The sequence below is a fragment of the Nanorana parkeri genome, unplaced genomic scaffold (assembly GCF_000935625.1).
Source record: "Nanorana parkeri isolate BGI_ZX_2015 unplaced genomic scaffold, ASM93562v1 scaffold671, whole genome shotgun sequence".
Lineage (NCBI taxonomy): Eukaryota > Metazoa > Chordata > Amphibia > Anura > Dicroglossidae > Nanorana > Nanorana parkeri.
The window spans coordinates 627,380-654,547 of NW_017306939.1; the positions used below are offsets into that span (position 1 = coordinate 627,380).

General features: G+C 41.0%; 1 protein-coding gene across 1 annotated transcript in view; it reads left to right on the forward strand.

Annotated features, from left to right (window-relative positions):
- Positions 1-27,168, forward strand: part of AGRN (agrin) — a 430,880-nt gene that overhangs the window by 167,039 nt on the left and 236,673 nt on the right. Inside the window, exon 3 of the mRNA XM_018563524.1 lies at positions 11,968-12,015. Within this exon, the coding sequence (XP_018419026.1) occupies positions 11,968-12,015 (48 nt within the window). The remainder of the gene's footprint in view (positions 1-11,967; positions 12,016-27,168) is intronic.

Below are 27,168 nucleotides of genomic sequence, written 5' to 3' on the forward strand. Positions count from 1 at the left end.
TATATATAATTTGTGTGTGTAGAATTTGTTCTAGTCAAAGTATGATGGTTCCAGGAGTTTGTTGTAAAGTTTATAAATTAAATCCATTCCACCCCACTCAAAAAAAACTAATTGTTTTTTTTAAGTGCAATCCATGCTGCTCTTTCTTATTGGAAACTTGCTTACTGCATAATTTACAGACAGCAGTCATACTAATCTGAATACATTTGATAATTGATGTAATTCCATAGTGTTTATGATGATCTGTCCTGCAGAAAAGGTTTATTATCATTTTGAACTTTATCTTTTTCCATTAGTGCTGTCTTAAGGATTCACAAGAGAGCTTTTATAAGCCTTTCTCTGTACATTAGTGTAAATAACACAAGTATCTGAGTAATTAGGCTAAAGAGTTTGTCATCTCTGGTCCATGAGCTCTCCATCCTTATGTGTTTTAGGGATTTCCCAGTGTGGCAGCAGGATGAGTAAATACCGATTTATGTGGAGGAAAAACATTTACTTGGGCATTACTACATTTTGAGCAAAGAACTTGCACAAACACGATGGAAACCTAATAGAAACTAGGCTGTTTATTAACATTATCAGGCTTATTGAGTAAGAGAGAACAAGGAGCAGTGATGCTGTGCTAAGATCTGCAACCCAAGTCAACCAGTCAGATTGCAGAATACTGTAGCGAGATGGGAAATTAGAAAATCTGATAGTTTGCTTCCACTTACTGCATTTTGCAGGATGCATTCTGTCTTATTAAAGGCCAACTCCATCCAAGACACTGTCCTTGCTTTGGATAGGAAGGTGAAGGATTAGATTCTCTTTTAGGTTTTTACTGTTCTCTATGTACCTGTTGGGGGGATTGCCCCTCACTTTCTGCCTGGTGACAGGGTATGAGGATGGTAGAAGTGATGGAAAATCTGTCCAAAGGACAAGGAGAGAGCAACAATTACACTTTTGTAGTAGAGTTGAGATTTAAAGGGTTAAATCTCTTGTCCTTGTTTTTAATTGCCCTTGCAGTCTTCTTTTGCCTGGCGACACCTATCTCCCCCTGCCTTGTGTCAAAGTTTGTGAATATCTACACAGCAGTAGCAAAAAAAATAATATAAAATCTGAGGTATGTTCTTACCTTTCCCAACTCCATTCAGAATAGAGAAAAACATTTGAATGTTTACCCCTCCCCCCCTCCTCAGGCCTTGCTCCCTCTACTATGAACAAAATTATTTTGTCTTGCGGTGCTTTACAGATGGTGGCTCCAGCCTCCCTTCCTCAGTACCTCTGCCTCTAATTCTGAGTAGGAACCTACACACTGTCCATTCATAGAAAATAATGGCTCTACTAGGTGCACACTCACAATGGCGAGTATGGGCATTTTTGCTTTTATTGAACAGGCAGGTCAAACATTTTGGAGAAGAGGGTTAAAGTTCACAGGATAAAAGGCTGTAGCTGTAGCTTGTAAAGACATGCCCAGACTTGGTTAAGCTAGGCAGGAGGTAGGACCCTCATGTGCTATAGTGATGAGGGAGGGAATTGGGGACAGAGCAATACTACATTCATGTTTGCACTCCTTCGTTTAGGTTATCTGAACACCGGATAAGTTATCTGGAAAGTATAAACCACTTTTATGCATCCCAGATGACTTTCTCCTGCGTTTAGATGTGCCTGCCTTAAGGGCCCATTCATACTAGGTCCATTGGGTTGCGTTGGTCAAGACGGACCTAATGCAATGGCAAGCTGAAATCCATTGACTATAATAGGTTCAGTTCACACTGATGTGCTACATTGATGTGCGCTGCATGCAAATGGATCATGCTACATTAAAACACCGTGGAACACGACGCAACACACTGCAACACCCTGAAATATATCACAGAACGTGTTAAGGCAAACAAAATAAAGTAAAAAATAAATATCTATGTCAACGCAACGCCATAAAAAAAGCATGTCAGCATATGTAAATTCAAGTGTATTTAATGCAATGCACATGGTGTGAATTCATCCTAAAACGGGTTTACTTGGGTTCTATATAGTGTTTACATAAACTTAGAGTTTCTAATCGGACTGGACACATGGCATTTCTATACCTTACCACAGCTAAACTGACAGCACCTAAATGTAGGTAAATGCTCAGTTTGGTGCCCCATTCACACCAGGGAGACAGCGTTTCAGCACGATTTTTGTAAGGGCGTCTTTGCACGTCTTTTTTTGCGCGTTTTAGCACGGAACAATCGGTGCAACAAAAACGCCCTGGTGTGAACGAGGCTTGAATGACACTGTTAAAAAAAAATCATTAGATGCATTTATATTTGTTTTTAAAAGTCACCTAAATACATATAAATGCAGGTTCAACACTGCAAGTATCACTGATGTTCAAGTGTTAAACGCGTTCCAGATTTTTAGCATTTTCACAAAAAAGGGTCAGCAATTGCAGTCTACATAAATCTTGACAAGTGTACTTTAAGGAGCAATTTCAGTCAACAATTGAACAGAAACCAAAAGCCAATACATAATCTTATAGGACCTCCAAAAAATACTGTAATGACTACAATTAAAAAGCTTGCTTTGTTGTTATCAAAGGAATCCCTTACTTGGAGTAACATAGAGGGTGCCATTGCTGACCGGCATCTCTCTGCAAATGCTAGAAGCCTGCCTGTCATAACATCTCTTGCTTTAGTCAGTTACTGGCCGAGAAATATGCAGATAGGAACGCCTGACTTTCCTGATCTGCATACTTGTTCTGGGTCAATGGCTCAGAATGCAATAATGGGCTATTATAACTGCCAATCGGTTTTCAGAGAAGAGAATGGTACAGTACAGAGAATGGTGCAGTGTACTACACCGAATTATACATCTGAACAGGCCTTTTACTGTAAGTATTTTCCAGGCATTGTTCATAGGAATCACTGACTCCACCCACAAGAAACCCTGAGTCCATTTCATTTTTTCTTGGGTGGCACGTAGATCTTTCTGCTACTTATAACTTAAAGCTGAATTGCAGGCAGAGAAAGGACACGCATGAATGCAGCTCTGTAATCGTATAAACCTCATTCAATGTATTTTTAAATGCAACAAGTATAAGTACTTGATTTTGGAGCAGCCTCTTTCAGACCACTATACAGCAGAGCTCAGATTGGAGGAAGGAGATGCAGCACAGGGAAACAGTCATTTGTGCTACAGTGCTCATGTGCTGAAAAGGAATGTGCTGATAGGAGGAGAGAGCAGAGTGAGCATAGTGACTAGCCAGGAGTTCATCTGTTGTCGTCTTCTTCACTGTCCAGTTACAGAGTGGGAGTGGAAAAAGACCTGTAAGCAGAGAAAAATTGGGTCTTATTCCCTGCCAGACAGGGTTGGACTTTGTGGCAGAGCTGTGTAAATTTCACAGGCGGATGGACAGAAATACGAATTCTTTGCCAGATAAAAGAGCTACCTTATGTGTATTCAGACTGTGTATTTAGCTGTTTGCATGGAGTTTAATTTTAACTGCTACTAATAAGCACTCATTTATGTGTCTGTTCCTGGCCGTACTTCTCCCAAAAACCACATATTTTTGGGACGTGTATGGCCAGATGTTTATGTTCAGCTGCAGCAGCTCAGCTTGTACAAGCATTTCAAACAAGTTAGTTTGCGCTAGGAGTCAATAGTAGGCACCAGCTGCAACAATGTATGTTAAACGCTGAAAAGAAGGGCTAATATGTTGCCCTTGGTTTAGATCAACTAAACCAAGGGCAACATATTAGCCCTTCTTCTCAGCTTGTACAAGACCTCCAGCTGTTGTGAACTACAAATACCATGAGGCATTGCAAGATTCTCACAGCCACAGGCATGACTCCCAGAAACAGATGCATGATAGGATTTATAGTTTCACTGCAGTTGGGGGGCCCGGAGTTTGCCCACCCATGACATACAGAGCTGCTTATCTGTCCCTAGCCGCATGTAATCGCTCAAGAAACAGCTGCAGACAGTGTCCGTCGGTCATTGATCTGTACAGGCTTCCTGAATGTAAACACCTGGCCCTACCCGCCCCAGAACCATGCTGATCTGGGCTGTGTATGGCCAGGAATGGGCTTGCGAATGACCCCTAATGATTGTGTATATGCTAACCATGTCTCAAACACGGACGTGATTTTGTCATTCCTGCAGTTTTTAATTCAAGAAACCTGGGTGAAGTTCTGACATTTCCATATTACAGTGTGTATGTCTAAGAACTGTCATCGGAGTAGTAAAACACATCAATACTATCACTTCTAACATACTGGTAATACCACCCTAGCTGACTATGCCCCATTACCTTCATCATGCCCAGCCCGGCAAGCAAAAGTTCTTCACTGCCTTGTAAATTGTAATGCCAGTAATGGTGGGACTATTGGTTTTGGCAGGAGGTGACTGACCTGCTATATTTTCCTTGTGGAAATTACACTTACACATATATAGTTTGCCTGATCGTTTTCTGATGGAATATGTTCAGCTGAACATTGGTTATATCAGGACATTCTTTCCTTTCAAGACATCTGTTTCATGTAATATGAGATTGAGAAATGCTTGACTTTTTCGCTACCGTATGAAAGCTTATTGGATAGTCCAGCGTTGTCTGCTCTCAAGTTGCCACACTTATCAACGCTCTGTCCAGAATTCAGCTGGAGAATTGCAAAAGCCATCAATGTTTTATCCCTGACCCATCATCTTGTTTGCTGTGTAATCTACAGTTACAAGCATATCCCTCTACAGCAAGGGACTTCCAAGAGCTGCATTAGACTGACATGTCACAACAGAAAATAATATTAACTACTGTCTGCTGTCATGCTGCTGGGAAATGACAGCATTAATAATGCATCTGTCTTTATATCTCATTTCTGAGCCTGGAACGCCATGCAAAAATTGTAGCATCATAATATAAAATGTTGTTCCATTTACTCTCTAAACATTCCAAAGGCACTTATATAGAGTCCTGTTTATAAGCAGTTAACAAATGATGACCCCTGGCAGCCTGCATGCAGGTTTGCCATTTTGGCTATATTCCAGTTACCGGTAGATTGGACTACTTTAAATAACTGTTGGCTGTTTTCTTATTGAAAATCCAGGGAAAATATTTGTTGAGGCATAAAGAACACTATATATAACGTAAGAGAAATGTCAGGGGAATGTAACTTTATTTCGGCAGTACAAATTAGAAGAGGATTATTGGTTTAATATTGCTGTGCAAAAGCAATTTGTTCCATACCACATTTCATTTTATGCGACTGCAAAAAATGTGTCACCTTTGGGTTAGAGCAATTTAACTGTTTTTTTTAACCTGTGTTTGGCTATTTTTTAATAGAATTTGTACCTGCCCTGCTAAGGGCCATGTGAGGTTTTCATGGCTTGCTTTAGCTGTACCCCAGACCAACATTTGGTCACTTGGGGATCTGCAAGCAGTCCAAAAAGATAGAAAGATAGACCAATTGGAGCTAACCATCACTTTATTCCTTGCATTACTGCTCCAATGACTTGGTGGCATTGCTTCTCATGGCGTGCTATCATTTCTGGTATACTTATTTATTTATTTTTATATTTCTTGGTGTAGTCACAAGGTCTTGCCTTTTGGATACATGTAGGACTGCATGGCAATGTCAGAACTTTGGTTCCCCCAAAAGAACTTGCCACCTTAGGCTCTGACCTGGGTTGCTTTAACTGAATTTTTGTCCACCACTATGGAAAGGAAAAAGTACTAAAGACATATCCTAGGAGCCAAGTAGCCAATGCACCTTAAAAAATTACAGCTGGTTCATAACTTTTAATGTTTTCTGTAGTTGTTGTGAATGGAGCTAAAAAATAACTTGGCTGGCTCTTGGACTGGAAAGACTGGTCCCTGAATACCATATTAATTTGTTTACATAGTTTACATAGTATTTGAGGTTGAATAAAGACACAAGTCCATCAAGTCCAACCTATTGCGTGTGTGCATTTATGTTTGAGCTGGTGTGTGAGTGTGTATTAGTCCATGTATGATTTTGCTCTTAGGCGTACCTGTACCCCTGTATATTATGGTCTCCGAGGAACTCGTCCAGGAGTTTCTTAAATGCTTCCACACTCTTAGCTGAAATCACTTCCTGCGGCAGCGAGTTCCAGACCTTAACCGCTCTAACTGTCAAGAACCCCTTGCGCCCTGTGTGTTGACATTTTTTTTCCACCAATTTTTGTTGGTCTTTGTTACGGAGCTAACCGTAAACAGTTTGTTAACAATGTTGCTGTCACCATTGCACTGTTTATACAAGAATATCATGTCCCCCCTTAATCTCCTAACCTCCAACGAGGACATATTTATTTTAACAACCTTGTTTCATAGTTCAGGTCCTAGAACCCCTTAATGAGTTTTGTTGCCCTCCTCTGGACTTTTTCCAGCTCAAGGACATCTTTTCTGAGTATAGGTGACCAAAACTGGACCGCATACTCCAGATGCGGTCAAACCAGTGATCTGTAAAGTGGTAAAATTATAGATTTGTCCCTGCAATACATTCCCTTCTTAATAATGCAAGACAGGACTCTACTTGCTTTGTTTACAGCAGCCTGGCACTGCAAGCTGTTCTTTAGTCTGCGGTCTAGGATAACCCCCAAATCCTTCTCCGTTTCCGACTTCCCTAGTGGCACACCCATAAGAGTATAGTCCATTTGCCTATTTTTAACTCCAAAGTGCATTACCTTGCATTTATCGACATTGAACTTCATCTGCCATACAGTTGCCCACTCCCAGAGTTTATGCAGGTCCTCCTGTAATGTTATAACATCTAAATCCCTGTCTATTGCCCTCCCAATTTTCGTATCATCAGCAAACACTGAGACACGGCTACTCACTCCCTCCCCTATATCATATAATGAAAAAAAAAAGTTTCCCTACGTTATGTTATAAAACATTTATTATTACCCATATTTTTAGTAAAATATAAAAGACGGGGTCACGGCGGGTAAATAGACACCAAACATGTCAAGCCTTAAAATTGCGTGTGCCCACAAAATCGCGAAAAACGCCCATAGGCGACGATTAAAAAGCTTTTACTGCTCATCAGTTTAGTGTTATCAGTGATTAATGGCTCTAAAATTATTGCTCTCCGACGTTTGCGGCGATATGTAACGTGCGGCACAATAGGCGCAATCGTCATTTTCGCACATAGGCGCACCCGACGCATATATGCGTGTGTATGTGGGGGGCAGGGACTTAAACATTTTTTTTCTTTTTTTATGCTTCTTAATTTTTTTTCTCGGGACCGACAGTGACAGCTGCTAATACATTCGATCGAGCGTCTCTTAGAGATGCTCGATCGCTTGAATGTAAAGCTCCCGGCTGGCCGTGTAATTACAACGGCCGGCCGGGAAGCTGCTCGTCAGGCTCCACTGTCCTCTCGTCACAGACGAGTGGATTTTTCAAGCCCTGCCCATAGACCTTCGCTTGTATAACAAGCGTTTATGTGGCACCGTATCAAATGCTTTGGAAAAGTCCAGATAAACCACGTCCACCGGCCTCCCTCCATTTAGATCTCTACTTACCTCTTCGTAAAAGATCAGCAGGTTGGTCTGACAAGAACGATCCTTCCTAAATCCATGCTGGTTATCAGTTATTATGCCATGATCCCAGACGAATTCCACTAAGTAGTCCTAAATAATTCCCTCTAACAGTTTACATACTATGCATGTCAGACTAACTGGTCTACAGTTCCCTGGTTGGCATTTTGACCCTTTTTTGAATATAGCTACCACATTTGCCCTTCACCAGTCGCTTGGCACTGTACCAGCCATTACCGATTCCTTAAAAATGAGGAACAATGGTTTTGTTATCTCCGTGTTCAGCTCCTTGAGTACCTTGGAATGTAGATTATCGGGTCCTAATGCTTTATTTGCATTTAGTAGTTTAAGCCTATGTTGTATCCCAGTTTCAGTCAACCACTAAGGTGTATTTCCTGTTAAATTTTGTGTTTTATCACATACATTAAACCCGTCTGTTTCCTTGGTGAATACCGACGAGAAAAAAGTATTTAGCGCCTCGGCCCTCTCCTTGTAGTCTGTGAGTAACGTCCCATTTATGTCCTTTATTGAGCCTATCTGGTCCTTTCTCCCCTTTTTACTGTTTATGTATTGATAAAAAAAATTGGGGTTCCTTTTACTAACTGTGGCGATATATTTCTCACCTTCAATTGTAGCTGCCCGCACTACCAGTTTACATCTTTTATTACATTCTTAGTACTTTTGGAATGCCAATACTGACCCCTCTTTCTTTTCCTTAATGTGTTGTTTTAACGTTTTCTTTAGCCATATTGGCTTTGTTTTCGATCTTTTATTTTTGTTACCCAGTGGTATACGCCTGGTAATAGCATTTTTTAATGTGTTCTTGAAACAGTGACACTTTTGGTCAAACTTTAGTTTATGAAATAAGTTTTCTCATTTGATTTCACCCACTATATTACGTAGTTTATCAAAGTTAGCCTTCCTGAAGTTTAGACTTCTCGTCCGCCCATCCCCCTTCCCTTTCTTGCACCCAATATTAAAAGCAATCACCTGGTGATCACTATTACCCAGTGTTTCCCCGATTACAATATCCTCAAATAACTCCGTATTATTGCTGATGATCAGATCTAGGATGGCATTTTCCTGAGTTGGGACCTCAACCATCTGATCCATGAAATTGTCTCGCAACATATTAAGAAAACGGGCCGCCTTTGGCGATTTGGAAGTTCCATTAGCCCAGTTGATGCATGGGTAATTGAAGTCTCCCATAACCACAACATTTCCCTGTTTCTCCGCTATTTCTATTTGGGATTGTAGGTGGGCCTCATCCTCTTCCCCTATATTTGGAGGTTTATAACAGACACCCACAATAAGTTTACGGTGAAGGTTCGTTCTATATGTCCTCCTCGAGCAACATAACTTCAAGGTCTTCTATCTTATTTACTAGACTTCTAGCATTGGTGAACATGCATTTAATTTTTGTATTTTTACTGGTTAAATGTTTTCTCCCCTCTTGCTCCCCACTACTAGTTTTAATTGTACCTGTTATTTGTACCTGTTATGGTTAGTCCATTCCTACTTGCATGTGCTATGTGATCTCCCTGATTTGGAGATCACATAGCCCGTGCAGTCTTTTATTTTTCTTCATCCTCCAGATGTTGCGGACTGGTGGATTGCGGGAATATTGGATGCCACAATGCTGTAATGAGCAGGAGTTGTGTTAATTCCATTCTCCGAAACATATCTAAAACAGGGCTATTGCCCATACTAACTAATCAAATCTTCACATTTTTACTCTACCCTCTCCTGGAAAACGAATAGAATATTCTCCCTTTTATATGCCCTGTATTTATAGATACATTTCACTGCGTCTCTGAGAATTCAGAGAAACATTAGGAGTTTGTATGTTAGCCAGGCTAAGCACTATAGCCTCCTGCATGGCAAATAACTTTTTAAATAGCTGATTAATATCTGACGGAATGTTTATTTTGCTCTTGCCTTCTAAACGCAGTTGTTAATAATACAACAGTGACTGTGCATTGGCGCTCTGCCTAGAACCCCCTCCTCCTTTGCCTCTTCTTGATAGAAGATTTTCCATATCTCTTTACAACCAATAACATTTGCAGACTCGCATGCATATAAACACTCTGAATATGCAAATGTTTTTTATCAAGAGCTCGACATGTGATAAGTCTAAGTTAGCCTGATTAAACCAGCAGCCGGCCCTAACGTTTCCATTTTTTTTTGCACAGTAGGTAGTGCATACCTCACTTAGCAGTTTCAAAGGCTCTAATGAAATATGGAATAGTAAGCCTGGCAAATATCATTTTGCATTGTTGAACACAGGCTACTTTTTTTTTAACTAATCGCAAAGCATGTCCTTGTTTGCTGATCAGCAGCACCTTGTGGTAACATGACTCAGACTGAGAATTATACTTTCAAGTGTTGATATTTCTGTAACACAGCAAGTTTTTTTTTTTTTCTAATCAACACTGTTGTACAGCGGTGCTTTTTCTGCCATGGCTGTGACCAATTTTGTAGTTCACACACAAAGATGTTATTTCTTTCCGCGGTCTAACCCTAGCGGCTGACCAGTCAGGTTTCTGCCACCTACTGCCGCAGCTTAAAATAGACAGTTTTGCTAATGCACATCACGCTGAGGTAATTTTACAAAACAGATGAAGAACATAAAAACAAGTTGTTTACTTGGGGGAAGCTAAGGGGTTTATAATAAAAGATTTATTTATTTACTATTCTTTAAAATCGGAGGCAGAGCTGAAAATTCACAGGGCCCAGGTTGAGTTGTTTACAAGGGCCCATTCATATGTCATGTACAATCCCTCAAGGGTTATGAAGGGAATCTGTGCACAATATACTGTGGGCAACAGTAGCAGTCATGGTTGGGCCCCATTTGCCCCAAGGGCCTGGGGAAATAACACTTTCTTCAATCCTTAACTATGCCCTAGTTTGCATCCTAGCTATAACCTAGCTTGGCTGTCCTCCATATTACTAATGTGTCTGCTGATTTATTCAGCCTGACTTGATGCTTCAGCATTCACGCTCTTCAGAAGGCAAACTGTGCTTGTCTGATATGACAGTTTGGCTTTGTGCAGATTTTCAAGAAAAATCTAAAAAAATCTTCTGTTTTATTTCGGGCTTTGTGGTATCGGTACATGGAGGGTTTCCAGTCCACCACAGCCCCTTTGTAAATAGTGAGACCCATGCCCAGTTGTTGCCTATAATATTTGTTGAAGTGAGGTCCAAAGGGGAATTACAGTGTCTCGCATAGCAAAACATTCTATTTAATGGATGCACTGCCAGTGAAGTGACTAATTGCATCTATCTGTCCTTAGAACAGCCTGGAGAAGCATATGGGGACCATTTGTTTTACAACCTAGTGATTTAATAAAAATGTATACCTTACACAGATCTGTCCAACATTTCTAATTTTTAAACTATTCAGGGACAGAATGCATTATAGTTTAACTTGAAAGTGAAGCTCCAGCCAAAATGTTTAGTTTAGTTGGGTGGAGAAGGATCTCAGTCTCTGCTATTGTGTTACATGTCCCCATTGGCAGATTTCCCTTTGCTTTCTATTACGATGCTCCCGATGATGAAATTAAGGAATAGTCCCAATGAGAGCTAAGCAAAACAAAAATGTCAGCCACTCCAATCAGTTTATTAATTAATCTGGACTAAGACAATGACAAAACCCTAGTAAATGCTAACACCTCTAACACCTCCCTATTCTTCCAAACAAAAAGGCTTTTGATATTGTATGTCTGCCAGTAGAAGAGATTCTACCCAGGAAGTCTAACCCTTCCCCACTCTATACTAACCAAAAAAATAAATGTTGGCTGGTGCTACACTTTAATATATACAAGTTGAAGGGGGAAAAAGGCACACCAACGGTGTGGACTACAGCAGCCAATTAAATACTATGTAACAGGCTACGAGCTAATGACAACACCTCTAGTTACAACTTCCTCCAATTAATAGACTTCCATTTTCTGGACAAATGTGGACAAAAATAGCAGGGGGGGGTGCACAGATACCAAATACCATGGTACAAGTACAGATACTTTTCCAGCTACTAGACTAGAGAAAAACTCAAAAGTTAGGAGGCAGCTGTCATTTTTAAGGAGCATTGGCTACAGGGCTCCTGGGACTTGTGCATCACTGTTTTAAAGTATGATTTTGTTTAGTGTCATGTTTCTCTAAAACAATACAGACTAATGAATTCAGCACAGTAGTGGAGCGCTAGAGCCCAGTTGCAGCTGCGACTCTGGTAGTTCTTGTGAAAATGCCGAGTATCGGTCCTGTATCTGATCTGGTATCTGTGCATCCCTAAATCAAAGTGTAGAGTATATTTAGGAATTATTTTGTTTAGAAATCTGTATTTGAATAGAAGGGACTTTGTGATTTGTTTATTTCCTACTATGTTCAGTTTTTTAATGTCTTTATGATTAATATGTGTTTTAATTACACAATGTTTCTTTATTTTCGCAGATAAACCAGGAAGCCATTTTCCAAGTCCTCAGCCTACCTTACAGGATGGTGAGTACCACATCAAGTTAATCATTGTCTGCTATAATAAATGATGCCATTGGAAGCGTTGATGAGACTACCGCACCAACAATTGTGCTGAACATTTGTACATACTACTACTGATCACATTCACTCATGCTTTTTGCAAATGTTACTGAATTCATAGGCCGGCCTCTTAAAGAGGACTTTCAGTTCTAAATGGATACCCTCCTCCCCCACCCAATCTACTTCTAACACTTGCTGCAAGATTTCATTAAACGTTGTTCACTTTCAGATCATCACGGTAGACAAGGGGCCCTCTTTGCAGCTGGAGGAAAAAAAATATTAATCTCCGCATACAGAAAGGGTAGTTCATAGTAAGAGTGTGATGAAAAGAAATAAATAACACTGTAGATTACTAATTATGGGAGTATCTGAATGCCATTGTGGAAAGGGAAGAAATTATTCCTCTTTAGACCACATTTTTATTAGGGTCTTTCTAGCTTCCTCTAAATCAGCTACTGGTTTACAGTTCGGGGGTTGCATGATATTTTTATATTCATTTATTTTTGTGTTTTAGTTTAACCTGATGGACTTGTATCTCTTTTAACCTATGTAGCTAAGAATACAGGTTTTACATGAGCCAAGAGCAGTTGTTTTTCATCCACTATCCACCTAACGAGTGTATATGTCCATCACACGCTAAGAACCAGCTTATATCATGCTGGGTGAAGTGTAGACATCGGCTTTGAATACCCTACGTGCTACCTGCTAAATGACTTTCCTCCAGGCAAACCATGGACCAGGGGTGTCTTTGCTTATGTAATTGACTGTTCTGTCAAAATGTTCTCATTGCTCATGTGGCACTTCTGAACATCTATACTCTTAGTACTTAGTTATTTTAGTAAGGTAGAAAGTGTATTTTGGTGTGAGCTTCCACAGCAAGGCTTTTATGAAGTACCAGTTGCCATAAAAGGGGTTTCATGTGACACACAGCAACATAACTGTTTGCATGCAATTTGCTAATTAAGTCCAACATGCTAATGTAATAACATTACAACGTTTTGTGGGATGTTGCCATATGGCTGAATGATTGATAGCTGGAATATAATTGTATTTAAGACTAAAAAGATAGATTTAGGCAATGAATTAAGTGAATTAAATTGGAAGTCTCTATTGATTTAAAGATCTGTTCTCCTTTCCACTCTTCTTTTTAAAATTAAATTAAAATCAATTATTCCCTTCAGTGATAACAGTGCTTAATAAAAGTTCCTTGAAGACAACAAAAGTTAATATCATTTAAATTCCTTTTTTCAGAAGAATGTTACAAGCCAGAACACCATTAAATTAATCTGATTCTGCACTTGAAACGTGATAATTAACTTCCTTTTCTGAGGTCTTAAGAAATGACAAGATGTCTGCTCCATGATAACAATTGTGAAGGCTTGTTTCAAGGATGCTGGTGTGCCTTCCTTTCTCATTTCTTCCACTACCATTAAGCAAAAAAAGAAAATAGCTAAAACTTGACTTGACATAACCAAACCTGTCACCTTCTCAATGAAAGCAAAACAGACCTCCCTCTCTTTTCATGGTGTCATAACTCATGTTTAGTATTACAAACCACGACAACAGCTTCTGGAACATCCAGCACTTCCTTATATTGGGAACACATATACAGGTTTATTTCTATACCATGGGCAGATGCAGTTTGCATGGCACTGTGGAGTATAGGAATTTCCTATATCTAGGGGCTCTAATGCCTTGTGAACGGAATCTGCACAACATATAGTTTTATAAATAAACCTGTTAGACTCCCTTCTGCTTCCCACAATGCAGCTCTAAATTCCTGGAGTGGCCAGTCACCAGGTCTAACCACGGTCACAAGTCATATGCAAATACTGATCCTATGAAAGTCAATATATATAGGATCTCCAGGGAGCTGCTGGGATGAGCAGGGGGTCTGAAGGTAAGTCTGCCCCCATCCCGCAGGTATTACAATGGGGCCTAGCTCTCCTTATTGGCTTTATCAGATATTTTGCTTTATGAAAAACACAGCAGGATGGCAACATTTTTGAACACACATACATACATACGTATGTAAATACTTGCATATATACACAAAAACCACATCAAAACATTTGATAATGCCATCAGAGAGTTGTGTAATGTCGTTAAAAATTTTGTTTGATTTTCACATTCGATTTTGGCATCAAACTCTTTGATTTTAATTTTTTTCCCATCACTGCAGTCAAAATTGATTTGATTTAATCCCATTAGGTATTAGAAAATTCAACAAACGTTCTGAAAACCACCAAAATTCTACTGGCGTATAGTCAGCTTTAAGCTGGCCATAGACTGCTCTATTTTTTTGATAAAACCCACTCAGAATCCCTTCTGTTTATTTTGTAATGACCTGAACAGAGCTGGCAGCTCATTGGCTGTCGGCTCTATCCGTAGGAAGAATTTCCGACGGGCTCCTTTGATCAGCTGATTGAGGGATGTCGGCCGAAAGCATGCCGTCAGCGGCACCCATGATTTGAATTTTGGCCAATTCCTGGAGAACTGGCAGGAATTTGCACAATGTATGGCCTCCTTAAGACTTCCTTTAATGTAGGATGAAAAATGTATTTGAGTGGCAGATACCAGAATTCTGAGGAAGAGTTCTTGGTCCTTAATTCCTCTACAAATGTAAGAAATCAAAAACAGAAAAACATAAACAGCGCTCTCGGATGGGGAATACTAGCTAGCGTACATGTATGCTGCCCTGAAGACAGGAGGAGTACCTGTGGATGCAGATAAACAAAGGAACACAAAGGGCGCAAAAACACCGAATTGGAGCACTAGCGGGTTGGACTGGAGTGTGATACACACTCCAGTCCAACCCGCTAGTGCTCCAATTCGGTGTTTTTGCGCCCTTTGTGTTCCTTTGTTTAAATGTAAGAAATCAGTGGATGATTCCCACCTGAGTCTGCCTCGATTTAGATATCAGTTGTTGGTGGTTTTGTAGGTCACGTGTACTGAAAAGGCTCAATTTTTTGTGAGTTCCAGTTGTTGAGGGTTTGCTGAGAGCTCTTGGTGTTTCACCTTGGAACGTTGGTCAGTATGTTCTATACATGGAGCATATTTCCAAACATCATTAAGAGGTTTATCTATACCATTAAAGCTTTACATTGTCAGCTCCCGTTTGCCTTCTTGAAGTTAAGTCACGGAAGTACAGTGCACATTTGGCATTTTGGTTTTAGAACAGATCTTTGAGCATTAAAGGAGAACTATGAGATGAGTGATTTCCACTCACCTCATAGTTCTAGCCGACCTGTGACAATGAGACTGTCACAGGTCGGCTCAGTAGATCGGGAGGTGAGCGAACACATACCAGGTTCGCTCACCTCTCGATCCTGTCACGGCTCTCTGCCGTGACCTGGGAGGGGCTGGATTCCCCCCTCCCCACTCCGATCTGCCAGCGCTGACTGGCGGAACGGACGGGGGAGGGGGCGGGTACAGCTGGCTCTGCCTCTAGATAGGCAGAGCCAGCTGTCACTCACGCAGCTGGGCGGATCCCGTCATCTAAGTCGGGATCCGCTCCGGTTGCGGTGTCTCAGTATACCGCGAGCTGTAGCTCGCGGTATACTGAGCTTAGGGTAACGGGAGGACGCTAGTTTGTGTCCTCCCGTTACCCTAAGGAGAACTATGGGGAAAAACACTGACCCCATAGTTCTCCCTTAATAGCAGTTAATGTCTGCACTTAAAACTAACCACACATGTACGGGCTGGAAAAAAAACATTTTCTTTAACCATATAAGATATTATTTTGACAGGGGATGTTTATTACTCTATAAATATCAATGCGGTTTGGTCATGTGTTCATTTAAATAATGGGACATAATCATATTTCCAACCCAATCTCATCACTTGACTCAGTAACTGGATGTCGGTGTCTTTTCCAAGGCAGAAATTGGCTATCGGGCTTTGATATCCATCTTTTAGTTTTACATTGAGCACACAACAGATTTACTCGTATATAGTTGTGGTTAATGTACTAAATGTCCACCACACAAAATGATTTTTTGTATTGTTGGGGAGGCAATAAAGGGCTTCATAGTAGACTTGCATACATAGTGCTTCAAGACCTTTGTTCATTGATGTATCCTTATTGCAACCTTTGCCGTGGCCAAATCGTGCATGTAATTCTGCTGCTGATCCTAGTATGGAAGATTCTTTGGGGATTGCATGCACTGTACATTTGCATCATCATAACTGACCGCTGTACATGCTGATGCTGCAACTCTGATCATTAAGTCTTGTTTTTCACTTCCTTGGATGGTTGCTTCCCCACATTCCTGAAGAGAGTATTCTGTATTTACTACTCTGCACTCTACGAAATGGCAAGCTTGACCATGGAAGTGGACTCTTCTTACATGAGGTTTAAAGCTGAATTGCAAGCATATAAAACGGACAAAAGTTAATGCAGCTCTATATTCATTAATACATCCTTAAATGTATTTTTAAATGCAAGCAGTGCAAGTATATTAATTTGACTTGGTGTCAGCCTCGTGCAGTACCTGCAAAGCAGAGATGGAGTGTAAAAAAAGTAGTACAAGGTGCCAATCCGTTTATGTGCTGACAAGAAGCATGCTGATAGGGGAGAAAGCAGAGTGACATAGCGCGTGACAGTCTATCACTGTGCGGCTTCTTTTCTCACTGTCCAGTAGCAGGCTGGGGTTGATCCAAGACGACCTATAAAACCAACCCCTAATCCCACAACATTAAACAACCCTTAGCCTGTCTCTTAATACTTAAAGTGACATTAAACCCTAAGATTTTTTAACATAAACCAATTCTGTAATGTGTGCCTTACTGTAATCCATGGTAGTTTCCCTTCTCTTTGCTGCTCTTCCTTTTAAATCCTCATGTCTTCTCATGCTTGGGGAGAACTTCCCTTTGCAGCTGAGTGCCTCTTCCTGTAGTGCTGGCTCAGGTTGCAAACCTACACACAGACACCATATATCCATTCCAGAGACAAGGCAGTCTGCTGCAAAACAGAAGTTCTGCCCAGCATGAGAACAGATACAGATTTAAAAGGAAGAGCAGCAAAGAGAAGGGAAACTACCATGGATTACAGTAAGGCACACATTACAGTATTGTTTTATGTTAAAAAATCTGAGGGTTTAATGTCACTTTAACCTTCAACCCATTAAAGTGTGCACACTTAGCTTCCCCACACAGTATTTAACCCCTTAACACTAACCTAGCATTTAAACTTGAATACCAGATAATACCTGTTCTACTGCATAATCACCCTTGTTCTGCTCTGGGAGCCTCTGTGCCAACATCATTCCAGTCCTCATGGTGAAATGCATGCAGTGCCTAGATCCTCTGCCAGGATGAACTCATTCCGTAATAAAAAAAATAAATAATTATTGACAGGATGAAGCAAATATTAAATTTTCTTACATGCATTCATTTCTTTGTGACTTTTCCTTGTCAGTTGGGAGGGCTTGATTCACCTGGGATTGATGAATTCTGCCAATTATCCTTGAGATGAACCTGTTCCAAATGATGCATCCCAGCAGACTGGAACTGTATCCCCCTTAATGCTATTTTCAGAGTGATGATAGGCTGTGTACAGTGTGCAGTTTGTAGACGCTCCCTCGTGGCTGTCTCCGAATCTCTTTCGCTTGTGCAGGGATGATCCCAAGGGAAATCTTTGGATTCAGAGGGTTTTTTGGGTAATTTGAAGTCTGGGTTGTTATTGTTTCAGCTAGTGTTGACAAACCTCATTCAAGGTTTTAACAGGCAGAATAGAAATCTATTGTGTGCTTTATTTCAAGTAAGATGTAATACTCCAAAATGCTGGCTTTAGCCTCATTGTGCTAGCTATGAAAAATGACTATGGCTCATTCATAGAAGAGAGGCCTGTTAAATGGCTCAATTATATCCATACAAAATGAGTGATCGTTGCAGTTGGAGGCGTTATAGGGGCTATTTGCCGTCAGCCATACGTACAAGCTTACTTTAATAGTGCAATAGTGGAAACATTCTACAATAGTGAAAATGATCTATATATTGCAGGGTTTTGTTTCAGAATAAAACGAATAACTCCTATTTTCAGAGTTCTAAACCATGAAGCATGCTTACCTTCTGGCATTTATTTATGCAGTCAGGTACACAATATGTATTTCTGGATTGTTGCAGCTGTGGATAAAAAAAACAGTTTAATGTGTATAGGTAAATACAACTATATTAGGCCTTGCTCACACCAAATGCAGAGCAGATCTGCATGCGTTTCTGCACACGCTGTGCTGCGTTTTTTGCTGCGTTTTTGATGCATTCCATTTGCATTGCATTTTTGGTTAAAAAAAAAATGTTTCCGTTTAAAATGGGCTTTCAGTGCGTTCCAGGGTGTTTGCATGCATTTTTGATGCGTTCGCATGCGTTCCAGAGCATTCCAGAGCAGGTACAATAGGGCCTGCTGCAGTTTTTTTTACCTGCTCTGGAACGGAACGCTGCGATGTGAACTGGAGCTAAAAATACCATTGGAATACATTGGACGCAGTTTTGCTCCGGTCTGTAACTGCTCTGCTCCTGGAACGCGCTTGGTGTGAACAAGGCCTTAGGCAGATTTTTAACAGGCCTGCTGACCAGAAACCCATAGTGACCAATTCAGTTCAAGACGGTCAGAGCAATGAACTAACTGGATGATCTTGCTTATTACACTTGGCATATTACTGTTTAACTGGCAGTAAAGCTTTTGTTTGATTTTACCGGCCAAAATATTTACAATTCGGTTTGGCTACTTCTGTGATTCACGCACGCCCCTGCCTCACTTGACAGCATGGATGGTGGCACCGCTATCCACTGTTGTAGTTTTCTATGCCATTGCTGTCTTTTTATTGATCCTCCCTGTGCACTCCTCCTGTAAGCTGTCTTAAAGGAGAACTATGGGGTCACTGTTTTTCCCCATAGTTCTCCTTAGGGTAACAGGAGGACACAAACTAGCGCCCTCCCGTTACCCTAAGCTCAGTATACCGCGAGCTGTAGCTTCAAGATCTCCTCTGGTTCCTGCTCCTGGCTTGTTCCTGACAATGCTGATCTCCTTGTTCCTGACCTGGCTTATGCTACTACCCACTCTGGCCCCTGACCTTGGCTTGTTCCTGATTATGATTTTTGCTTGTTCCTGTTGACTTTTTCTTAATAAATATTTTTAACTAGCACCTTATGCTTGTCTGGTTTTCAATGTGCTCTGACAATGCCCCATAAACAACTCACTGATTTTGAATGGTTAGATGGAGTGGATTGTTGTAGGTTTTGTTACAAAATGTTTTGGGAAAGGTGTTCCCACCCCTTGCTATACTTAGTAACACCTTAATTACAATAATTCAGAGGCACTAAACAGATGGATGGTTGAATCCACAACTAAAGGGCTGTGCATAGAAGCTCCACTACTGAGACGCCGGAGCGGATCCCGACTTGCGGGGTGACGGGATCCGCCCAGCTGCGTGAGTGACAGCTGGCTCTGCCTATCTAGAGGCAGAGCCAGCTTTACCCGCCCCCTCCCCCATCCGTTCCGCCAGTCAGCGCTGGCAGATCTGAGCGGGGAGAGGGGAATCCAGCCCCTCCCCCTGTCACGGCAGAGAGCCATGACAGGATCGAGAGGTGAGCCAACCCAGTATGTGTTCGCTCACCTCCCGATCTACTGAGCCGACCTGTGACAGTCTCATTGTCACAGGTCGGCTAGAACTATGAGGTGAGTGAAAAGCACTCACCTCATAGTTCTCCTTTAAGCTGACCATACACTGCAGGCTGAACAAAAAGATGTCAGATAGACAAATGCTAACAGGGCCATCCAATGGGCAAAGGTAAAATTTGCACAGTGTATGGTCAGCTTTAAGCACCTCTCCCTCCAGCTCCCAGTGCCTGAAAACATGCTTATTGTAGTACAACCTGATTATTTGACATTGCAATTTCACTCTAATTTTTGTTAAAGGGATTGGGGAAAGTTCATATATAGAGGATTGTAGAGAGACATGCTACCAGTATTTTAAAATACATGTACTAAAGGTTTTTTTTTTTTGCATGCCCTATTTTTTCCTCCAACCTGATCAGGTTTATCTTTAAAATTCATCAGTTAACACCCCCAACTAAAGAGCCAGGAAATATTTGGCTTGGTAATGCACTGTCCCGATGCCGAAGGGAGAAACTGGGCAGAAAGGGAGAAACTGATCTTAGTGATCAACTAAGATGTAGAATCGGGCACATGTGGGCTACCTTGCTGACCTGGTAATGTTACCACTAGCTGTGCATCCTATACAGAGTGTTTATGGCCTCAAGCACTCCTGATTATGAAGTAGTGTCAGGCAGCGGCAAGAAGACAAGTGGGTTTGTCTCAAGCCATCCATTGCTTATATACAATAAATGTTATTTGCATGACATAAACAGTTAGCAGAAATCGTCCAATAATGCAGTTTACAAAGGAAATACTGGTTTACAGTGTAGAAGACTCTTAAGGGATGAAAGCTTTTCTTGCATCCTACAACATGTTGTGTTCTACACATATGTGATGACTATTTACTTTCCCCTTAACCTATGCTAAGAATCTGTTTTAAACCCCCTATTCTTAACCCATCAATGGCTATTGCACAGACTATTTGTAAAAACAAAAATAAAAGTGTTCTAATTGCATAACAATCAATCATTTTGACGTTTAGTTAAAGAGACAGAGGGGAGTAATGGTTGGGTTACTTTTAGTATACTCTATTTCCAGTTTTCAAAGTAGTCCTTGTTCTAGTCTTCAAATTACCCTCAGCTCTGGAGAGGGGCTGTTATGTTTGAGACAATCTCAAGCTCAGCGAATTTTAAGACTTCCCAGGTATAATTATGAGTTGATGGTGAATGTTATACTATGGCTCAACCGTTATATGTTTTAGTTTTCTATGGAAGCATCAATCACACTGGCAACTTTCAGCAAGCACTGTAAGCAGCAGTGAGATCATCCCTCTGCTGTTTGCAAGAGGGACTGTGGAAGATTGGGACATTTTTGTGTAGTTTGAAGTAGGTGGGGATTTCCATTTAACCAGTTGACATCCGCGGTGTTAAACCCCCTTCCCATCCAGGCCATTTTTCAGTATATTTGTTAGCATTAATACCCAAGTCATCCATAACTGTTCTTTTTTGACTTTGACTAAGGTGTGGAAGGGTTAAAACGTCTTTCAGTTTTTTGTCCAATATTCACTTTTTGTGAAGTCTCGAAGTGTATTTCCACTTTTGCATCCAAATTCAGATAACACCTATTTCAAATGTCCTTAATTACATTGCATACCTTATTTTTATTTTTTTTATTGCACAATACATGAAATGTTCTGAAAGAAAAGTTGTTCTCTGTACAGTAAACTCCCAGTTATCCGGCACACACGGGGATCAGTAGGTGCCGGATAGCTGTAGTTCCTGGATGCTTGAGAGTTAATCGTTACTCTCAAGCAACCCTCCCCCCTGTGGCCCCATTCACCTGCCGCTAACTTCTACAGTCATTAGGTAAATGTAAGCAGCTGGGAGCAATAACCAGCTTGCTATTGCAATTTGAAATAGCCAATAGTAGGCTGGCTTTCAAAACCCTGCCCACTGGACCTGAGGGAGAAAGTTCTCTCTTAGGTCTCCTCTGTGGGCGGGTGCAATAGCCAGCCTGCTATTTGCTATTTTAAATTGCAATAGCCAGGGACGGTTTAAAACTGCTTCTTAATAACCTGATTTTTACACGTGATGTAGGCCTAAAAGAGATCTGCTTAATCTAAAGATTGTTATTAATGTGTGGTAATTCTTTAACAACGTTGTTTCCATGTATAGTTTGTAATTATATATGCACATGAGAATTCATATTTGCTCATTACATACACAGGCCCTGCTTCCAGCTTGGTGCTTATGGCATCTTCTCACGCTAGAAGTCTATAAGGCAGCAGACTCATTGCAAACAATGCATTCCATGTGTGGCCATCTTATGTCAGTAGTTGGGAAGGAAGAATGATCGTAGTGGATAAACTACCCTGCTTCTAATGACTAATCTACAAATCTTTATCAGAAATAATGTAATACTTTTCACTATATTTAACCTTTAATATCACACACACGGGCGCAGTCATTAAAAAGCTATTCACCTGATGGCACAAGGGGCATTTGCTAGGCTGGTCTTTATTTCTGCAGCTTTGTTGACCCTCGGTATCTTTCCACAAGCTGGTGACTGCGGGAAATGGAAAAGTTGTTTGAGCCACAGACATTGCTGTGTCTGGAATAATTAGAAAATTTCATCGTTTAGTGCTAGCTTCTCTCGGCTGCTAAATGAGTTTGAAAATTCACTGCAATCTTCATTATTAGTGTCACTGGTAGACTGCAATTTCCAAGTCTATTCTGATTATGGTTTGTTTTGGGTTCATGCTGGAAGGGGGGTTATTATCTCTGCATTGTCTTACTGACTTTTGCCAAAATCGTTCTACCACATAAGTTTACAATTTCCCTCCCCTTAGATTTTACAATATGCCTTTCAAGTTGAACTTGATGCTCCTTGAGGTTCAGATTTTTCCAGAACTGCCCCTCGAATAGAACCTGACCCATAGCTGTACATAAGCTGGTCCTATTGGTCTTCTTTGGTCTCCTGTTAAAGGAAACCTGTACTAAAAGAAATATGGGGGCCCCCATTGCTGACCTCCATCTAAAAATGTTAGCTGGCTGACTGTCTCTGGTTTTCTGAGTAACTGACCCAGAACAGGCGTGCAGATTAGAGAGTCTTGATCTGTAACAGATCACCGCCTCAGAAAGTATTGAATGCAATGGATCAACATGATAGCCAGCCACAAGGTTTATCAATAGCAGATGCTGTTTTCTACTACTACTACTACTACTACTACTACTACTACTACTGTCTTTTTGAGAGACTGACAAGACTCTTTGCACCTCCAGTTAGACTGATCATTTCATCTCTCTGTAACTGAGGTCTGACCTCCTATCAGCTTTCTCCTTATCAGCACTGCTGGATAACTGACTGGCTCCTTGTGTGGCTTCCCCCAGTCGGAGCTCTGCTGTACAGTGGATTACAAGATTTGAGTTTTTACACTGCTTGCACATTTTATAATCTATTAAGCAATACAGGGCTGCAATAATGTATGGCTTTTATTCACTCACCGGCCACTTTATTAGGTACACCTGTTCAATTTCTTGGTAACACAAATTGCTAATATGCCAACCACATGGCAGCAAATCAATGCATTTAGACATCTAGACGTGGTGCAGATGACTTTCTGAAGTTCAAACCGAGCATCAGAATAGGGAAGAAAGGGGATTTAGGTGATTTTGAACATGGCATGTTGGTTGTGCCAGACGGGCTGATCTGAGTATTTCAAAAACTGCTGATCTACTAGGATTTTCACGCACAATCATCTCTAGGGTTTACATAGGATGGTCCGAAAAAGAGAAAATATCTAGTGAGCGGCAGTTGTGTGGACGAAAATGCCTCGTTGAGGTCAGAAGAAAATGGCCCGACTGGTTCGAGATATAAGAAAGGCAATAGTAACTCAAATGAACCACTCGTTATAACCGAGGTATGCAGAATACCATCTCTGAACGCACAACACGTCGAACCTTGAATAAGAAGACCACGCCGAGTGCCACTTCTGTCACCTAAGAACAGGAAGCGAAGTCTACAATTTGCACAGGCTCACCAAAATTGGACAATAGAAGATTGGAAAAACGTTGCCTGGCCTGATGAGTCTCGATTTCAGCTGCGACATTCAGATGGTAGGGTCAGAATTTGGTGTAAACAACATGAATACATGGATCCATCCTGCCTTGTCTCAAAGTGTCAAGCTGCTGGTGGTGGTGTAATGGTGTGCTCTGTTGAATGCAACTGAATGAAATATCACTTGTGACATAATAACGTTCTAACATTAAAAAAAACTAAACAGTTCCATGCATCGGGATTGGAGCATCATCACTGTGCCAGCAGTTGTGCATTTAACGTGGCTGGCTGGTGTAAATGAGCCCTAAGTAAACACTACTTCACTACTTTGTGGTTACATACTTATGTAGCCACCTTGTCCTAAGCAGGGTAACTCCTTCAATTTAGTTCTGCAGGATTGTTGCCAGCTGAAACCGATTGATTGTGCTGTGCTCATTTGATCTACCCTAAACACAGTGTTATTGTTTGCTTCTGCCTGCTGCTGGGGTGTTACCCTGGCAGTAGAGGAAGAAGATACAATAATGCTTATTTATGTCTCCCTGGTCAATAACTCGAAGGTTTAATACCAGTCGAGCATGCATACATCTATGGGGCTGCCATTGTGAGGCTCTCTTCCCCCTGGACTCCTTCCTGGGGGAGTTGTGTGCCTTGGATCTTGACCTCCTAGGCCTGCTGCTGTAAGGCCTGGGTTTGGGCCTCACCTTTGCTTGGAGGTAGATTCCCAGAAGTGTAGAGGAATACTAGAGAGGACATTTGGCTGCTTGAGAGCCTGAGAAGGTGGAATTTGGCTCGCAGGAAGTCTGGTGTTTCACCCAGGGAGTCTGTTCAGTGCCTGCTTTATGGTCAAGTTCTATAGAATTATAGGGCGCCTGCCTGGCTTAAAGGTTCTTATCTCCATGGAGACTGTAAAGTCCACATGTGTCCTGGGTGTTTGTAGCCCTTACTAGAGCTGCAGCTAACGATTATTTTCAAAATCGATTAGTTAGCCGATTATTAAGTTCGATTAATCGGTTAATCGGATAAACAATAAAATAAATTGTTGCAGCCCTAGCCCTTACCCCTCTCTCCCATGTGAACTGCTGGAGTGAATAAAACCTTTAAAAAAAAAACCTGTGACTGAAGCCCAATTTACATTCACATCCCAAAACCAGCCAAGGACTTACCCCTGAGGTGAAATGCTAACCCACCCTGCCTCTAGGGTCCCTCACATTCTTCTAAGGAGGGGGGGAAACTTATTTACATACTAAAAATGGGGTAGGTCTGAGTTCCACTCAAACAAATCCTAACCAGATCTTAAGCCAAACCCATTTCAAACTATGCCCAATTTACTGAGCTCTACCCTGTTTTTTATAAAATAACATTGCTATTGATTTGCTGCAAATTCTTGCTACAGCGCATACCTTGTCTTTGCTAATTATACATTTCCTAATAAGATGTTATTGAGACCTTAAATCACGGCATTTATTTGTAACAATTTATAGAACCATTATAAAGTATTTAGTGATTCAAAATGGTTTGCAATCTTGTATGTGCATTAAAAACACCTGTTCCAAATTAGAGTTCAATTTTCAGTTATTTGTCTTTAATTCAAAAAGGCTGCTGTAAATGTGTTCTACCCAGGCCAGGTGCAAATAAAATGGTGCGTTAAAGGCACAATGGGTTTCATCATGGAGGCTGAGAAGCCCTGGCTTAGCCACACCTGCTCTTCACATTTATTCAAGGAATGCAAGGCTGTCTTACGTCAATGTATGTTTTGTTCTGCATACAAATCAAAGGAAATTGAGACATAAATTCAACATTTTCTTTTATGTAAAGGAAAATTGAAAAACTTGCATTTAAGATGCATCAGTGGCTTTTAACGCTAGTCTGGGTTTTAGTTCCTTCTGCACCAGGAATTACTGACCACCCTCCCCTTGTAAGAGGTCTGCTTGTTCCTTATGGTGATTTTAATTTATCTATTTTAGACCTTAAGATTAAAGGTTATGTACATTTTAGCAGACAGGAAGTGAGGGAAGATCTGCAACAGAGACAAAAAGCCGACAGAGGAGCATTCCCCTGGTTTAAAAAAAACCAACAGATTATGTCTGTGTTACTGTAAGAGAGACTTCCCCTCACTTCCTGCCCTGGGGACAACCTTTTTACCAGGCAGGAAATAAAGGAATATCTTCTATGGCAGTAGGCAGTTTTTTTTTTGCATTTTTCTTCTTACTTCCTGCACTGTTGACCTATCTGACAGATTTTTATTACTTTATGTGCTCTCCTTAGGTAGATTTACTCTCACTTGTTTTGTCACCAGGACAGGAAGTCAGAGGAAGTCTTTTCAGCAGAGACAGCTGTAGTGCAGAAGTACCTCTTCCCCTCATTATGAAAAATAAAGGTGGTTAGATTTCTAATTTAAAGACAATCTGTTACTTTGCTAATTCAATGCAAAGTGATTGGTTCTCTTATTAAAACTAGTGATGTGCGTGGGCTTCATGTGAACCAAGTTCACCCAACTCCACGCAGAATTGTCACTGACGCACACCCTATTCCCTTTCCCACAGCTACACATCACAAAGGGGTGAGGGAATGTCCCTGCCGCAACTGATTGGGCCAGGAAGGGTGTGCCAGTGACAGTTTTGCATGGGTGCTGGCGAACTCTGGCAAGCTTGCTTCACATCAAGCCCCTGCACAGCTCTAATGAAAACTCACAAAAGCCCTGCAACCTTTTCAATGCATTCACTGACTCTTTTGCTCCGTTCATCAGTCAGATCCCCTGGAAATGCCTAGTGCTTCTCTGTATTTGGGTGGGGTGCATCTGACCTACTCTCCTTCCTCCCAGGGCCTAAAAACATGTTAGGTTGGAATCATACTTTTATAGCACAGAAGTGTGCATGGTGACAACAAAAAATTGTTTTCCTTTCATGGTTCTAATTTATAGAATGTAGCATCATAAGGAATCTCTCTAGTACTGGTGACAGTAGGTGGAAGACAAGGGAAAATGTAAAAAATTCAGCCATTCTAATGCTCTGTGAGCCTTTGAGCCAGAAACAGAAGGTTTGACAATCCGGCATGACGGCCTCATTAATTAGGAATAATGTTGCTTTTATAAACAAACAAGGTGGATGCCTAGAAAACTTCTCTCTTCTTCGGCAAAACATTGATTTATGAAATGGCAGCTTGTGGGCCCCTCCCAGCCTGGGCAGAGCATTAATAGCGCTTGTCATCACACCACTAGCCCAGTAATTAATCCCTGCTGAAGTACTGCTGAGAAATGTCAGAACAGCCAGACGGAATTTAATTATCCTAATATACCACTTATTTAGATTTTTTTGTGTGGCCTGGCATTGCTTTCACTTATACTTTGTTACTACTTTTCTTCATCCATAAACGATTGCTAAAAGCAAAACTATAGGCATGCCGATAAATGCATACTTAAAAAAAAAGAAATATATATATATACTGTATGTGTGTGTGTATATATA